At 47.4% G+C, this 17,115-nt stretch overlaps 1 protein-coding gene across 2 annotated transcripts in view; it reads left to right on the top strand.

Moving 5' to 3' along the window:
• The window catches only part of CAMKK1 (calcium/calmodulin dependent protein kinase kinase 1), a 79,826-nt gene that overhangs the window by 58,317 nt on the left and 4,394 nt on the right, over positions 1–17,115 (top strand). For both annotated transcript variants that reach the window (XM_081843533.1, XM_081843534.1), the window contains exons 10-15: positions 3,386–3,585; positions 3,824–3,877; positions 4,677–4,750; positions 10,997–11,084; positions 11,941–12,069; positions 14,516–14,619. In XM_081843533.1, coding sequence (XP_081699659.1) covers positions 3,386–3,585; positions 3,824–3,877; positions 4,677–4,750; positions 10,997–11,084; positions 11,941–12,069; positions 14,516–14,619 — 649 coding nt within the window. The remainder of the gene's footprint in view (positions 1–3,385; positions 3,586–3,823; positions 3,878–4,676; positions 4,751–10,996; positions 11,085–11,940; positions 12,070–14,515; positions 14,620–17,115) is intronic.

Genomic DNA, 17,115 nt, shown 5'->3' on the forward strand with positions numbered 1-17,115 from the left:
TTACTGCTTTAAATAGTCGTAGTTCCTTCTCCCCCCACCTTGCAAAAAAACCCGTAAAGAATTCTGGGAGTTGTAGTTTGTTGAGGGTGCTGAGAGTTGTTAGGAGAGCCCTATATTCCCCTCATAAAGCTACAATTCTCAGAGGTCCCTGTAAAAAGAATTGATTTGAAAATTGCTCAGCTAGGTGTCGCTGAACCAGAACTCCCATCTATTCCAGCAAGTGTGGTCAGGGATGATGGGAGTTGTAGTCCAGCAAGATCTAGAAGGCCAAAGGTTCCCTAAGCCAGGAGTAAGAGAAGGTAGATTGAATTATGAGGCTGGTGTAAAAATGGAGCTTGTTTATAATTTGTTCAAATTGCAAAACTGCAAGCCTTGATATTAGTAAAGATACACACACACACACACACACACATTTAAATTGAAAGAAGGGAAAATAGGGAGGGAGAGAGGAAGAATAGGAAGAGAGGGCAAAGATGTCCCATAATAATAATTTTAATAATAATAATACCCCTCCCATCTGGCTGGGTTTCCCCAGCCACTCTGAGAGGCTTCCAGCAAAATATATAAAAATAATAAAATGTCAGACATTTAAAAACTTTCCTGAACAGGGCTGCCTTCAGATGTTTTCTGAAGTTATGCAATTATTTATCTCCCTGACATCTGACGGGAGGGTGTTCCACAGGGAGGGTGCCACTGCTGAGAAGGCTGTCTAATAAATAGTAGTTGTGCAAGTGGATAGCTCAGTTGGTTAGAGCGTGGTGCTGATAACGCCAAGGTTGCTGGTTTGATCCCCGTATGGGACCTCTGCATATTCCTGCATTGCAGGGGGTTGGACTAGATGATTCCCTCCCAACTCTATGATTCTAAGTTTTCATGACAATGGGAAGTAGCGTTGTTGTTTTTCCCTCCCCTGGGGAACCTTGAGAGAAGCGGCGACAGGAAAGCATCCTATATACCAAGGATGCGTCTGAGCAAGGAGCTGAACTCTCCTTCATGCTTGTTCCTGCACGTAATGATTACCTGTCACAACCAACTTGGGAGCCCATTTGTTAGCTGAACATTTTGCCAAAGCAGCTCTTCGGATCAGCTCCTGCCAGAAGCCATGATTCATTCTGCACTGGCTCTCTGTTGGTGGGGAAGCTGCCCGGTGTGAGCCCAAACGAATGCTGGGTCTCAGTTCCCTGCCCTCCCCAGTTTCTTAAGATGTATATGTTATAAGGGAAAGAGTACTGGCATGCTAGCTGTCGTGCCCTTGGGAAATGCTGCGCGGGAGTCTCAGGTGGGTGGAACAACCCTCCTGTCAGTCATCAAAGTCATCCCTCCCGGAGTCAGGACAATTAAAAATGATAGAATTGGAGATCTGGAAGGAAGGGACCTCAATAGTAATAAATAATATTTATTTATACCCTGCCCATCTGGATATGGTTTCCCCAGCCACTCTGGGCGGCTTCCAACAAAACACTAAAATACAATAACCTATTAAACATTAAAAGCTTCCCTAAACAGGGCTGCCTTCAGATGTCTTCTAAAAGTCTGGTAGTTGTTTTTGACATCTGGTGGGAGGGCATTCCACAGGGAGGGGAGCCACTACCGAGAAGGCCCTCTTCCTGGTTCCCTGTAACTCGGCTTCTCGCAGTGAGGGAATCGCCAGAAGGCGCTCGGCGCTGGACCTCAGTGTCCGGGCAGAATGATGGGGGTGGAGACGCTCCTTCAGGTATACTGGACCGAGGCGGTTTAGGGCTTTAAAGGTCAGCACCAACACTTTGAATTGTGCTCAGAAACGTACTGGGAGCCAGTGTAGGTCTTTCAAGACTAGTGTTATATAGTCTTGGCGGCTGCTCCCAGTCACCAGTCTAGCTGCCGCATTCTGGATTAGTTGTAGACCTCAAGGGCCGTCTAGTCCAACCCCCTGCAATGCAGAACTCGTGACTAAACTGACAGATTGCCATCCAACCTCTGCTTGAAAATCTCCAGTGAAGGAGAGTCGCATCACCTTCTGAGGTGGCCCATTCCACTGTCAAACAGCTCTTACTGTCAGAAAGTTCTGCCTAATGTTTAGTGGAAAGCCCATTTCCCGTAATTTGAAAGGCTGCGTGATTTGCTAGGTTCATGCAACCAAGAGAACAGCAAGAACCTGTATTTTAAATTGGGGTTTTTTTTCTTTTCTTTTTCCCCTATCATGTTGGTTTTTGTTTTTGTTTTACTGTGATTTTATTGGTGTTAGCCACCTCTGGCCAGGGAGGGCGGGGTATAAATAAAATTTATTTTATTATTATTATTATTAAGAAACAGTTGCTAAGTAGGGTCTGATCCAAGCCTTAGCCCAAGAGGTTGTAGGAATGCAGGCGTTTGCAATGATGGAATTCCTTGAGCATCCGTAAACCAACTGTTTTGACTGATAACATAGCAGGACCCTTTTCGTAATGAATTCATTTATTTGTTTGACTTAACACACACACACACTCCTGCTCACATAGCCCTGTTGACATTCTCCGTGTGTTGGTTGGCTATTTCACCCTGTCCTATTACTCAAACCGGCAGACTGCAAGCTGGGCACTGCAGCAGCACTGCTGCGGCATTAGAGATGCAGGTCACATCCATGCACCAAAAACTTTTTTTTTCTTTTGCAGCAAGGGGATGGTTATGCAAAAGAAACTGACCTCAGACTCTGTATACCTACCATGGTGAGAGGTGCAGAGTCTTTGCCTTGAGGCTGAAATTACCTTGATTTATGGCACAGCTGCCCTTGGAATACATTCGTACATACATAATTTTGTTTCCACGTTGCCTTCCCATAGTTAAAACCATCCTCAAGGCAGTTTATGCAAGAAAGAAATATGTAATTGCAAACATAACAAAGGTAGTCATAAACAAGAACTGAAACACTGAAAATTACATAACCAAACTGAACAATTTCCACATTAAAATAAGATTTAAAATGAAGATGCAAAACATTGATATTAAAAAATAATAACTGAAACAAAACAAAAAAACCCTAAGCAATACCCCAGAACTGTACAGAAGAGCAGGACCTTCTGCATTCAATGCAGGTGCTCTAACCACTGAGCTACAGCCCCTCCTCCATCTGAAGAGAGAATCAGATCTCTCTTAGTTATCGGGATCTTTCACTCGCAGCCGTGAACAGAAAGTCTCTCTCGGGTGTATTGAGTTGTGCACAGCAGCAAAAAATTGCAAACAGAACAAAAAAAACAACAGAGAAAAAGTAAACAAAGAATTAAAAATGCGAACCATAAAATGTCACTGCCTGGAGGGACAAAAGTGCATTTCCAAAGGGATAATAAAGCTATATAAAACTAAAAGGATTATCCACTGGTGAGTTCCATCATGATTGAGAATAAAAGTTCTCTTCTCCACCTCTCTTCAGTGCATTACCAGAAGATCATCCACCGGGACATCAAACCTTCCAACTTGCTCTTAGGGGATGACGGGCACGTCAAAATTGCCGACTTCGGAGTGAGCAATCAGTTTGAGGGCAGCGATGCCCAGCTCTCCAGCACTGCTGGGACTCCAGCCTTCATGGCCCCTGAAGCCCTTTCTGAGTCTGGGAAGAGCTTCAGTGGGAAGGTAGGATGCTGCTTATGTGATGTGGACCCCGCTTGGGGAGGGGACCCCAATAAGAGCCCAATAAGAGCTGAGCATGCTCATTGGCCTAAAAATACTGACTGGCTGTAACTGGGGATGGGAGCAGTGGGGAAATGGGGAGGAGGTGGAGTATTCTGAGTGGGGGCACTTTATACCACAACATTTTGTTGCAACCCCCCCAGAGATCTGATTTTTAAAAAATCTGTTTGCTTCTTTTCAGGCACTAGATGTCTGGGCCATGGGGATCACACTATTTTGCTTTGTGTATGGAAAGGTAAGATGTCTGTAAAAGGGGGACAGGTTTTTGTGGTGGTGGTTGGGGCAGGGCCGGCCCACCCTTGAGGCAAGGTGAGGCAACTGCCTCAGGCAGCTGGATCCGCAGGGGCAGCAGATTATTATGACTTATTAGAATTATATGCTGTCCTTCATCACAAGATCTCAGGGTGGTTCACAGAGCAAAAACACAAGAACAAAAGTAAATGGTTCAAACGAGAACAACAAAACAGTGCCCACCAAACACATTTATCAGGCTGCAGAATATTAATCAGCCAGAGGCTGATTAATGGCCTGAAGTAATTTCTTTCTGGAGCTGTTGTTGATGATGGTTACTAATTGCCAAATGATTAGATAAAAGAATCCTGAGCAAATTATAAAAAGAACATAAATCTCAGGCAGGTTCATGATGGAGAAGGAAGGCAGTTCTTTAAGTGTGCAACTGAAAAGCATCTTGTATGAAAATGTTCTGAGAATCTCTCTGCAGGAATCAGAGGATCCAACTCCTAGGGGCCGACGTCCCTTCACCCCCCCACCCCAATAAAATACTTGAGGGGGCTGGTCCCCCTCGAAGTTGATGACCATTGCCATTCAAATGGTGTGTGCACGCCACATCTTGTGACCTACCCCACCCCCAATATTTTAATTCAAGTTGGCATCCCTGGCAGGAATGCCCCAGCCTCCCTGCAGAGCTGAGCTCTCAGGGTTCCTTGGGACTGGTTATAGAGTTTGTAAGGGCAAACAAGAGGGCCAAAGCAGAGGATTCACAAAAGCATGCAAACCTTTGCTCTGTTTTGCAGTGTCCTTTCATTGATGAATTTATCCTCGCTCTTCACAACAAGATCAAGAACAAGCCAGTGGATTTCCCGGAAGAGTAAGTAACCTTTGCTGGTCGCAGTGGAGCACAAGGTTGCTGCAGATGACTGGGAATCCCAAGTGAGGAGAAGGGCTTCTGTTGCCCTCAGGTCCTGCTTGCAGACTTCCCATTGGGGCTTCTGGTTTGCCACAGTGAGAACAGGTGCTGGACAAGATGTGTCTTTGGCCTGATGCTCTTAACCCACAAGTTTGCATTCTCACTACCTCTCAAAGAGAGCCAGTGTGGTGTAGTGGTTAAGAGCGGTAGACTCGTAATCTGGTGAACCAGGTTCAATTCCCTGCTCCTCCACATGCAGCTGCTGGGTGACCTTGGGCCAGTCACACTTCTCTGAAGTCTCTCAGCCCCACTCACCTCACAGAGTGTTTGTTGTGGGGGAGGAAGGGAAAAGGAGAATGTTAGCCGCTTTGAGACTCCTTCGGGTACTGATAAAGCGGGATATCAAATCCAAACTCTTCTTCTTCTTCAATTGTGGACCAGAGGAGGTGGTTTTGCTTCACCTCGCAGCAGCATTGAGCACAGTTGACTCTGGTATTTTTCTGAACCCCTGGAAGGAGTGAGATTATGACTCATTGCTCCGGTCATTGCTGACACTTACCAAGTTAGACATTGTTGTCATTTTCCAAGTTAGCCATTGCTGACATTTACTAAGTTAGGCATCGCTGACCTTTAGCAAGTTAGATGGTGCCCCCCTAATGAGTGCTGCACCATTTGGTTATCTGTTTTTCTCCTCTCTTCTCCCCTACCTGCACCAGCCAATCTGTGTATGTCCTGCCTGACATGAGAGAAAAGTCTTTCCCTCCCACAGCAAAGGCTACACCCAGCTCCTCCCATTCCGAGTGGGCAGATATAGCATCCTGGGTTACTGGTTCTCTGGCACTTTCAATAAGGGCCAAGTCACAGGTCCAAGAGAGAAGACAGGATTGTGGAATTTCCACCCTGGGAAATGTGAGCGGGGCTTGTAGTGGCAGCCAAGGACAAGAAACCGGGAGCCAGCCTTGGCTTCAAAGATAGTTGGAGATGTATAAATAAATACATGAATAATGAGCCTGAAGATGTGATCCTGTATATTTACACACACACACACAAGCAAATTCATATATATCTAAATGAAATATTTTAAGAAAAATATCCAGAGTGCACACGTTTTGCAATGGGTCTGTGCATCTGGCTGTTAACCCGATTGGTGGTTCGAGTCTACTCAGGGATGGCTGCCGGCAGGATTCCTGAATTGCAGATAACTAGTAAGAGCTGTTTGACTGTGGAACGGTCTCCCTCGGGTGGTTGTGGCCTCTACTTCACTGGAGGTTTTTAAGCAGAGGTTGGATGGCCATCTGTCATGGGTGCTTTAGCTGAGATTCCTGAACTGCAGGAGGGCTGGACCCTGGGAGGGGGGGGTCCCTTCCAACTCTAGGTAAAGGTAAAGGGACCCCTGACCACTAGGTCCAGTCGTGGCTGACTCTGGGGTTGCGGCGCTCATATTGCTTTATTGGCCAAGGGAGCTGGCGTACAGCTTCCGGGTCATGTGGCCAGCAGGACTAAGCCGCTTCTGGCGAACCAGAGCAGCGCACAGAAACGCCGTTTACCTTCCTGCCGGAGCGGTACCTATTTATCTACTTGCACTTTGATGTGCGTTCATATTGCTAGGTTGGCAGGAGCTGGGACCGAGCAACGGGAGCTCACTCCGTCGCGGGGATTCGAACCGCCGACCTTCTGATCGGCAAGTCCTAGGCTCTGTGGTTTAACCCACAGTGCAACCCGCGTCCCCCCCCCCTTCCAACTCTACAATTCCATAATTCTGTGATACTTTAGGAAGCTGCCATTGGTCTATCTATCTAGCTCAGTGTTGTGTGCTCCGACTGGCAATGGGTTTGAGACAGGGGGAACGGAGGGGGTGGCAGAGAGAGAGGAAGAGTAAAGGGAGACAAGAGAAGGGGGTGGTAGAGAAAGAATGGGCAGTGGGAGGCAGAGAAAAAAGATTAGGGAGTGGCAGCAGTGGCGGAGGAAGCAGCTCAGGGACCTGGGGAGGGGCGAGCCACCCATAGGAGTGGGGCGAGCTGCCCATAGGGACAGGGTGCACTGTGGGGCCTCTAGAGTCTGCCTGCCTCCTCCCACTCAGCTGCCCTACAGCTTGGGGGGAGGCAGTGGGCGGACTGTTTGGCCAGCGCGGAGCCTGCGTGCGCCCAAGCCACCGTGTCTTTCCCAGAAGAGACGCATGACTCAGGCGCACTGCAGGCCCTGCGGTGAGTGCATTTTGTCACCCTGCTCAGTGGTGACACCCAGGACAGACAGCACCCACCGCACTCCCCTCCCTCCGCCCCTGAGTGGCAGAGAGAGAGAGGAATAGGGCAGAAAGGGGTGAATTCACCCCTTTGGGGGGCTCCGACCTCACCTTCTGACTGACCTTGCTTGCTGCCAACATGCAGCTCCAGCAGATCCCCTCCCCCAAGGATATGCAGCCCCTAGCAGGGGAAAAAACAACAACATTGCCCATCCCCGTCTCACAGCTTTCGTAGAAAGTTTCGTTGTCCCCTTCCCAGCCCATCCCCAAACTTGCGTCTCGAGCAAAGATGCTGCAGCTGTGATTCTCCCAACTCGGCATTGCACCAAGGCAAAGAATTCCTGACCTACTTGCATGAATTAATCCTTCATTCCTAATTGAAATGTAAAGATGATATCATATCGCCACCATCACTTGAAAAGGAATATCGGGGGAAGAATGTGGGTGGGTGGAGAAACGAATGGGGGGGAGCGGCAAGTGTTCGGAGAGAGAGCCCCCTCTTCCTTTAATCCTGGGCTTGTTATCGGTGTTGGATTGTAAATCATGCATTACACGGAGGGACTGAGCATCCTCACTGCCCCCCGCCCCTGTTAATGGTCTAAAACTGACTATCTAGGAGATCCTTACAACCAGGCTGAGCCAAGGAACCATGCTGCCCCCCCCCCACTTAATCACCCTTTTTGTATGCTGGGAAGTTGGTGTAGGTTTGTGATTTGGGGGTGGGGGGCTGTCAATGCAAAGAAGGGCTGTTGTCCAGCAAAGGTCCTGGTGGTGATGGCCATGTGGCTGCGACTGTTGGCCGTGGGCAGCTGCCCTTTCCTCCCCACCCATCACATAGCGCAGGGTGCACCAGTGACCGTGGGGTGTGTCATTGAGCTTGCCAGGACTTCCAGCATTGCCTGTGCAATGTCTCAGTAAAGCTGCCCTCTGAAACCCGGGAGACTGAACTTGTCTGGGGCCTGGAATCTTGTTCCTGAGACCCCCACGGAGGCAGCACTGCCTACTCTGCTCTGACGCTGCACGCTAGTATGCAGTAGCTCAGGTTCAGATTTTACTATTGAAGCCTTGCAGTGCCATGGCCATTTCACGCATTAAGTCCCCAGTCAGCTGGGAGTTCCCTGGGGCATTCTTGGCCTGGCAGCATAAGTCTGGCAGGGCCCTGGCAGGATCCCCCAGCCAGCTTAGCCCTCCGAGTTCTGGGGCAAGTGTACTCCGGGTTTTGGAGCAGTTGCTGGAAACGCCAGGGGGAGAGAGGGCTCTTGTGCTGGTGTCCGAGCTTGTGGGTTTCCCACAGGTATCTGGGTGGTCATTGTGAGAACAGAGTTCTTGTCTAGATGGTCCATTGGGCCTGATCCAGCCGACCCTTACAGTGGTACCTCGGGTTAAGAACTTAATTCGTTCTGGAGGTCTGTTCATAACCTGAAACTGTTCTTAACCTGAGGTACCACTTTAGCTAATTGGGCCTCCTGCTGCGGCGCACAATTTCTGTTCTCATCCTGAGGTAAAGTTCTTAACCCGAGGTAATATTTCTGTGTTAGCGGAGTCTGTAACCTGAAGCATATGTAACCCGAAGTACCACTGTATTTGGTTCTTACTAGGGAAACTTGTCCATCTCAAGTTTCCCTGCCAGTTCCACCATTTCACATGATCCTCTTTCACCTGCCTCCTCCTCCAAACTATATATTTGGAGTTTATTAGTCAGCTCTGCGAGAGACTCTTCACATCTGCCACCTCCGCAAGGGATTAGCTTTTAATGGGCTGGCTGGGCCTCTTCCTCCTCACATCTCCTGCGGCAATAACTCTTCGCTGCCTGGCTTATTTTGACATCCCGGTGACCTGTTCTTTCCATCTCGAAAGGCCTCTCTCCTCATTAGCTTGTGTAGAGAGGCAGGGGAATGGCAGTGTGTTGACTCAGTGTTTAAACCTAAGCCTGTTAATTTGATAAAGCCCGTAAGAGAAGCGGGATTGGAGGCGGGAGAGAGTGCAAGGAAGGAGAGTATCATCAGATTAGTCCTGGCTGCACCACAGACCTCCCAGAGACTCAGTCAGTGCATTGGCTGTTTCATGGGACCGTTTGCAAGCCGAGCATATTCTGCCCTGGCTACAGAGGCCAAGGAGCTTCTGTTTACTAAAAAAGACCTTGCTATTTTCTGCACTCAGGCGTGGACAGAAGCCAGTCAGTCACAAACCATTTGTTCTGCGCCGTTGCTTAGTTTTTATGCTCCAGTGGAGCTGGTGCGATCTGCTTGGTCTAATGTTCTCATTCCTAAAGCATGATTTGTAAGGTAGTTAAATTTTGAATCAGGGTTCAAGATGACCTCAACAGATTGGAGAACTGGGGCCAAAACAAGCAAAAGGAAATTCAATAGGGACAAATGTCAGATTCTGCGCTTTGGCAGGAATAAGCAGCTGCACAAATATAGGATGGGGAACACCTGGATTGCCAGTTTGTGGATTGTGAGAAGGATCTAAGGAGTCATAGTAAACCACAAGCATAAAATGAGTAAACAGTGTGATGCGGCAGCAAAAAAGAAAAGAAAAAGCTAATGCAATTCTGGGCTGCATCAACAGAAGTCTGGTGTCCAGATCAAGGGAAGTTATTTTGTTGTTTAGTCGTGTCCGACTCTTTGTGACCCCATGGGCCAGAGCACGCCAGGCACTCCTGTCTTCCACTGCCTCCCGCAGTTTGGTCAAACTCATGCTGGTAGCTTCGAGAACACTGTCCAACCATCTCGTCCTCTGTCATCCCCTTCTCCATGTGCCCTCCATCTTTCCCAACATCAGGGTCTTTTCCAGGGAGTCTTCTCTTGTCATGAGGTGGCCAAAGTATTGGAGCCTCAGCTTCAGGATCTGTCCTTCCAGTGAGCGCTCAGGGCTGATTTTCTTCAGAATGGATAGGTTTGATCTTCTTGCAGTCCATGGGACTCTCAAGAGTCTCCTCCAGCACCATAATTCAAAAGCATCAATTCTTCGGTGATCAGCCTTCTTGATGGTCCAGCTCTCACTTCCATACATCACTACTGGGAAAGCCATAGCTTTAACTGTACGGACCTTTGTTGGCAAGGTGATGTCTCTGCTTTTTAAGATGCTGTCTAGGTTTGTCATTGCTTTTCTCCCAAGAAGCAGGCATCTTTTAATTTCGTGGCTGCTGTCACCATCTGCAGTGATCATGGAGCCCAAGAAAGTAAAATCTCTCACTCCCTCCATTTCTTCCCCAAGGGAAGTTATAGTACTGCTCTATTCTGCCTTGGTCTTATCACATCTGGAGTCCTGTGTCCAGTTCTGGGGACTGCAGTTTAAGAAGGATATGACAAGCTGTAATGTGTGCAGAGGAGGGGGAACCAAGATGACCAAAGCTTATGAAGAATGCTTGAGGGAGTTGGGTATGTTTAGCCTGGAGACTGAGAGGTGATATGATAGCTATCTTCAGGTAGCTGAAGGGCTACATGGAAGATGGAGGAAGCTTGTTTTCTGCTGCTCCAGAGGGGAGGGCCTGAACCAGTGTCTTTAAATGTCAAGAAAGGGGATTCCGATTAAACATAGAGGAAAACTTTCTTATGGTATAAGCTGTTCAACAATGGAACAGGCTCCCTCGGAAGCTGGTGGACTCTCCTTTCCCGGAGGTTTTTAAACAGAGGTTGGGTGGCCACCTGTCAGAGATCCTTTTAGCTGTGGTTCCTGCACTGCAGGGGGTTGGACTAGATGACCTTTGGTGTCCCCCTCCAACTCTACACTAGTGTACTGCTATGATTCAAAATGTGGCCTAGGTCTCCATCTCCCCCATGTCAGCATGTTTCAAAGAGAGTTTGTTGCTTGTACTGGGTATGTCCATCCCAGTTTTTCCAGTTTGGGGCTATTGTTTTTTTAAAAAACTCCTACAAAGTAGTTTGGTATCTGAACACAGAGGATTGGCAGCCTGTAGCTTCTGTCCCCACAACCAAACGCTTTGTTTTTCTTTCTGCCAGGCCTTGGATCAGCGAGGAGTTAAAAGACCTGATCCTGAAGATGCTGGAAAAGAACCCTGAAACGAGGATAACGGTCCCCGAAATTAAGGTATGTGGGACATGAACTTTAATAGGAACAAAGGAAGCTGCCTTATATGTTTACTTGTCCTTCCATTCACTGACCGTCAATGGCTTTCCAGGGTTTCAGGCAGGGTTTTCCCCAGCCGCTCCTGGAGATGCCAGGGTTTGAACCTGGAACCTCATTGGCTTGCGCAGACTTAGAATTTTGCCACCTCTGGGCTGTTAAGTATCAGTGTCCGTCTCGTTTACATGTTAAGTTTTATTAGAGTTGCCCCACCAAGCTGTGCCTGTCCTCAGCCAGCCCCACCTGCCTGTGCCCTCCAACACCTAGCTGCCACCCTTCAGGATAGATAGATAGATAGATAGATAGATAGATAGATAGATAAACTTTATTCGCATTAGCCAATGGCCATAGCAACATAAAACAAGCAATTTATACAATTAAAAAGACAACAATGGGTAAAAAGGACAATCAGATGACCAAGATTATCATTCAGATAGTGGCCCTTAATCTCATTGCACCCTCGATAAACCTAGCAACCTTTGCTGTTGCCTGATCATTTTGATCTGATAAAAGAAGGAACAATGTGGCCGCAGATGGGCGGCCTGGGATGGTAAGTAAGAGCGGGATGATGATTTCATTCCTCAGATCTTTATAAAGGGGACAGGACAGGAGAACATGAGCCACTGTTTCCAGATTGCCATCTCCACGTGGGCAGAGTCGTTTCTCAGTTGGAATCTTTTGGTATCTGCCCTCAAGTACGGCAGAGGGCATCACATCCAATCTGGCCCTCAGGATTTGCCACCTGAGGCAGCCACCTCACTCTGCCTCTTGCTAGGGCTGGCCCTGACCATGATAGCCTTGGCTTGTGTGTTCCATGCAGCTGCACCCTTGGGTGACGAAGTTCGGAGAGGATCCTCTGCCTCTCGAGGAGGAGCATTGCACAATTGTGGAGGTCACCGAGGAGGAAGTGAAGAACTCCGTCAAGACTATCCCGAGTTTGCCTGCTGTGGTGCGTACCGCTGCCGTCGCGACACTGTGTTGTGCAGGGCTTAAAAGCCACCATCCCTCTGCATTGTGTGGCTGATGGTACAGAACTGGGTGCTTGGCTAATGGCCGGTGTGGGTGCTCTTTGTCCAAAGTTGCATTACAACACACCACATTAAGCTGCAGAGTGGAAGGAGGTTGGATCCTGTTTGCCCCAGCAGAAGGAGATGAATGCTTTAGGATTTGACTGGGAAGCTGGTTCAGAAGGTCAGGAGCTACTGCACTGACAGTAGCCTTGTCTGTGTTTTTCTGCTTGCTTCTTTTCTGCCCTAAAATGCCTGCTCAACCTGTATATTGCAAGCAACTTATCAGGCAAGCCTGACATAATAAGAATGCTTATATTGGAAGCCACCGTCATAATCTGGTATGCAGCATTTGAAATTCACCAAGCACATTTTGCACCTGGCTATCTGCCACTTGCGGCCAAGTGAAGATTCCCAGGTGTCAAGATGGCACCTGATGTCTCCACCGTCTGGAACTGCATGCCTGGGGATCCTTGGATCTTGCCTGTTTTCACACACTAACAACACATCCGGTAGAATTCTACCTGTTACATTTTATCTGCACAATCAGAATGAATTTCAGGAACCCGTATGTCAAAAAATACAAATTTCGAGCCGTCTGGCCCCAAAATGGCAACTAGGCATTCTGTTTTGGCAACTGCAACCCTGGTTTAAGGAGCTATTTGGCACCTAGAGTATGTATCTGAGTATCTAACACTGCTGCTATGTAGGGGGCATCCCTGATGCAGTGGACTGTAAAACTCTCTGTGCACCTACTCCAAAAGTGTGGCAGCTGCTCACCCGCTCTTCCTCCAGGCAGTTTTGAAAATGGAGGTACTGTTGGTGCAAGGAGATGCTCCTGGATGCTTGGCACCCCAGCAAGCTGCCTTGTTTACCTTTATGGCTTGGCTGGCTCTGGCATTTATCTGGGACTCCAAGCACGTTGGGATGCGGGTGGCGCTGTGGGTTAAACCACAGAGCCTAGGACTTGCCAATCAGAAGGTCAGCAGTTCGAATCCTGGTAACGGGGTGAGCTCCCGTTGCTCGGTCCCTGCTCCTGCCAACCTAGCAGTTCAAAAGCACGTCAGAGTGCAAGTAGATAAATAGGTACCTGCTCAGGCGGGAAGGTAAACGGCGTTTCCGTGCGCTGCTCTGGTTTGCCAGAAGCGGCTTAGTCATGTTGGCCACATGACCCAGAAGCCGTACACCGGCTCCCTCGGCCAATAAAGCGAGATGAGCACCGCAACCCCAGAGTCAGTCACGACTTGACCTAATGGTCAGGGGTTCCTTTACCTTTACCAAGCACATTCTTGTTTCCACTGTGAAATTCTTCCTAGTGATTTGAGATGCTTGGAGCACTCTGTCCCTTTAAGAACAAAATAATAGCTCTGCTGGGGTCCAGCATCTTGTTCTCACAGTGGCCAAACCAACACCTGTAGAAATAATAATAATAATAATAATAATAATAATAATAATAATAATAATTTATTATTTGTACCCCGCCCATCTGGCTGGGTTTCCCCAGCCACTCTGGGCGGCTTCCAACAAAGATGAAAAATACACTAAAATGTCACATATTAAAAACTTCCCTGAACAGGGCTGCCTTAAGATGTCTTCTAAATGTCAGGTAGTTGTTTATCGCTTTGACATCTGCTGGAAGGGCGTTCCACAGGGCGGGCGCCACTACCGAGAAGGCCCTCTGCCTGGTTCCCTGTAACTTGGCCTCTCGCAGTGAGGGAACCGCCAGAAGGCCCTCGGAGCTGGACCTCAGTGTCCGGGCAGAACGATGGGGGAGGAGACGCTCCTTCAGGTATACTGTAGAAAATCCACATGCAGGACTCAAGCGCATCAGCAATCTCCGTGGTTTCCATCAAGTGGTATTCAGAAGAAATGCTGCCTCCTAGTGTGGAGGGGAGAGCACAGCCGTTTGCCCAGTCCTCTTGTAAAACCATCCAAATTGGTGACCACCACTGCCTCTAGTGGGAGAGAGTTCCGTAGTTTAACAGCTTGCTGTGTGAAGAATGCTTTCTTCTATCTGCCCTGAATCTTTTTTTTTAATAAGCTATTTTTATTAAAGCTTGAAACAAAGAAAGAAAAGATAGTATACAGAAATAAATATCAAATATCAAGCATTTTTTAATCTGTCCTGAATCTTTGAACACTTAGCTTTATTGGATGTCCATCAGCTCTAATGTTACTGGAGAGCGAGAAAAACTTTCTGAACAGGCTGCAGTTGCGAAACAAAAAACATACAACCACATTTTTAAAAAGAAGAAGGCCTCAATCACAATCTTGAGACTGAAAGTTTGGAAAGGCTTTCTAGAAATAGATGAGTGGCACGTGTTCTTCTTCTCTGTGATCCATTTGCAATCCTGATTTCTTTTCTTCTTCTTACCCCCTTCCCTAAAGATTTTAGTGAAAGCCATGCTGAGGAAACGATCTTTCAGCAACCCATTTGAGGCCCAGGCCAGGCGAGAAGAGAGATCCATGTCAGCTCCTGGAGACTTATTAATGTATGTACCTCTTTTTCTAGTGTTTGTCTACGGCAGGGTAGGGGAGCCACACCACAAAGGCAGCAAAAGGCTTCTGTACCCTGGATCTGTGGAGATCTGGGAGGAAGTGACAAGCTCAGGAGCAATCGCGTTACACGCCACCACAATCTCTGAGCAGTGAGAGACTCCTGGGGGCGCCGGGTGTGCCTGCCCTTTCTCAGGGTTCAGTTTCCTTGGAATGAAGGTCAGCAGAGACTGTGGTGTCGTTAGGATATATGGTTTTATTTACACATAGATACATCCAAAGGACAAGATGGACATGCTCACAGCATTGATACTCCAGCAGATCCTGTTTCTCCATTAGTCACAGATTTGGATCCAGCACAGAGCAAGTCTGTCTCTGTGTCTCCATCTTCCAGTTCAGCTCACCCACATTGCTGTGGCTATGGTTCTCCTACATAGCTGCTAGGTGGGGTAGGTGGAGACAAGGCCCATCCATTAGCCTGGAGGGCATCATCGCTTAGTTGCAGCTCTTGCAACCTGGTTTATTCTTTTGCTGATGAGGACACTTCAGTGGCCAGCTAAGGTCATTGCCTTAAACTTGTCTGACCTGTTCAGCAAAACCTCCTCTCTGAGATTCTTGGGCACAGGGATCCAAGAACTGCAAGGGTCTCTGGGTATCATCCAGACTGACCCCACAAACCAAAAGGGGAAGAATTATTTGAAGGTAGGAGATCGGCTGAGGGCTTAGGAGGAGCTGGAAGAGCCTTCACACAGTTGCATTGTTCATGGTGCTCATTTGCATAGTGCGTGAATATTCAAAACCAATTGGGAAAAGCGAAAGTCTCATTTTTAGCAAACAGAAAAGCAGCCCCCCAAAAGTTGCTTTTAAAATCATTTTTAAATCCCCAGCTTGTAATTCTGCATAATGTTTCCAGTGTTCATATTTCTCTAAAAGTGAATTAAGGGCCGAAGTCAAGGCAATTAAAAAAGCTTTCAAATTGCACAGTCGGTCCTTAATTTACTTTTAGAGAAAAAGTAATTGGTGTGTTCCTTGCCCTCGCAACCCCCCCCCCCCGAATTATATATTGATTCTGTGACCATCAGGATTAATGTTTAATTATTTTGCATGGCAACTTCGGACAGCCGGGTTCACTTTTCAACACCCAGTTCCAAATTGCGGCAAACTGAAATAGATTTTCTCTTTTTCAAGGAGACAGAAATAGCAAAACAAATTGCAAGCTTTCTCTTTATATGGGGGGGGGGGGTTTGAGATGAAGGTGGGGGACAGAAGCTTTCTGTTCTGATTTGCGTATTCTTGACATTAAGGTTTTATCTGTGGGCAGAGAAGGAATAACGCATTTGCACAGGGAATACTGAAACGATAAAACCGAACCAATTATTATGCTAATCTTTCCCCCTGTATGGTTTTCTCCACAGGATGTGCAGAAGTGAAAGGAAAATAGTAATTAATTATGTGAGCCAGGTGGTTAAAATAGAAACTTGTACAGTTTTGTAGTACACCTTATACTATGTAGAATATACTACAATACTGGAATTACTAAAAACTACAAATACGCGTTCACAACATACATTTGAAGACTGTTGAAAACACTTCAGACAACCATGGCTGCTAAACACCCCCCAAAAAGAATTATGGGAGCTGTAGCTTGTTGAAGGTGGCTGAGAGTTGTTCGGACACCCCCATTCCCCTCTCAGAGCTATGATTCCCAGAGTGGTTTCACCGTGCAGCCCTTTCCCCAGGGAATTCTGGGAATTGTAGCTCTGTGAGAGGAATAGGGGGTCTCCTCCATATCCCAGCATTCTTTGGGGGAAGCCATGACTGTTTAAAGTGGTATCATAGTTTCCTGTCCTACGGGTCCAAAAGCTGACCAGGGCAAAGGATTGATTGATGCCCTGAAGAACCCAGATTCAGGGATTCCAAAGAAAGTTCTAGCACTTTATTATAGAGACATACCAAGAGACTTACATGCAATAGTGCAGTGCTGAATTCCTTGCTGCCACGCCTCAAGATGGATGTTGAAGCGGCTTTGTCGGTGAGGGGCTAATTGTACATGGGCTACTTACACGAAAAGCGAGCTACGTAAGCTGGCAACTGTAGCTCAGTTAACCACCCATGGCTTAGAGGCCTGTTCCCCACTCCCATCCATCTTTCGGAAAAAAGGAGTAGTTGGCAGCCCAGACAGTGTGAGAAGCTTCCCCTCTCCCAACTAACTGAACCAAAAGTAAGGCTTCAAAGCAAAGCAGATGAGCATGTATGATCTCATTTGACAGAACAAAATAAAAAAATTCCTTCCAGTAGCACCTTAAAGACCAACTAAGTTAGTTCTAGGTATGAGCTTTCGTGTATCTGAAGAAGTGTGCATGCACACGAAAGCTCATACCTAGAACTAACTTAGTTGGTCTTTAAGGTGCTACTGGAAGGAATTTTTTTATTTTGTTTTGACTGTGGCAGACCAACACGGCTACCTATCTGTAACTCATTTGACAGCTCAC

Source organism: Podarcis erhardii (genome assembly GCF_964252035.2).
Source record: "Podarcis erhardii genome assembly, chromosome: 16".
Taxonomy (NCBI): Eukaryota; Metazoa; Chordata; class Lepidosauria; order Squamata; family Lacertidae; genus Podarcis; species Podarcis erhardii.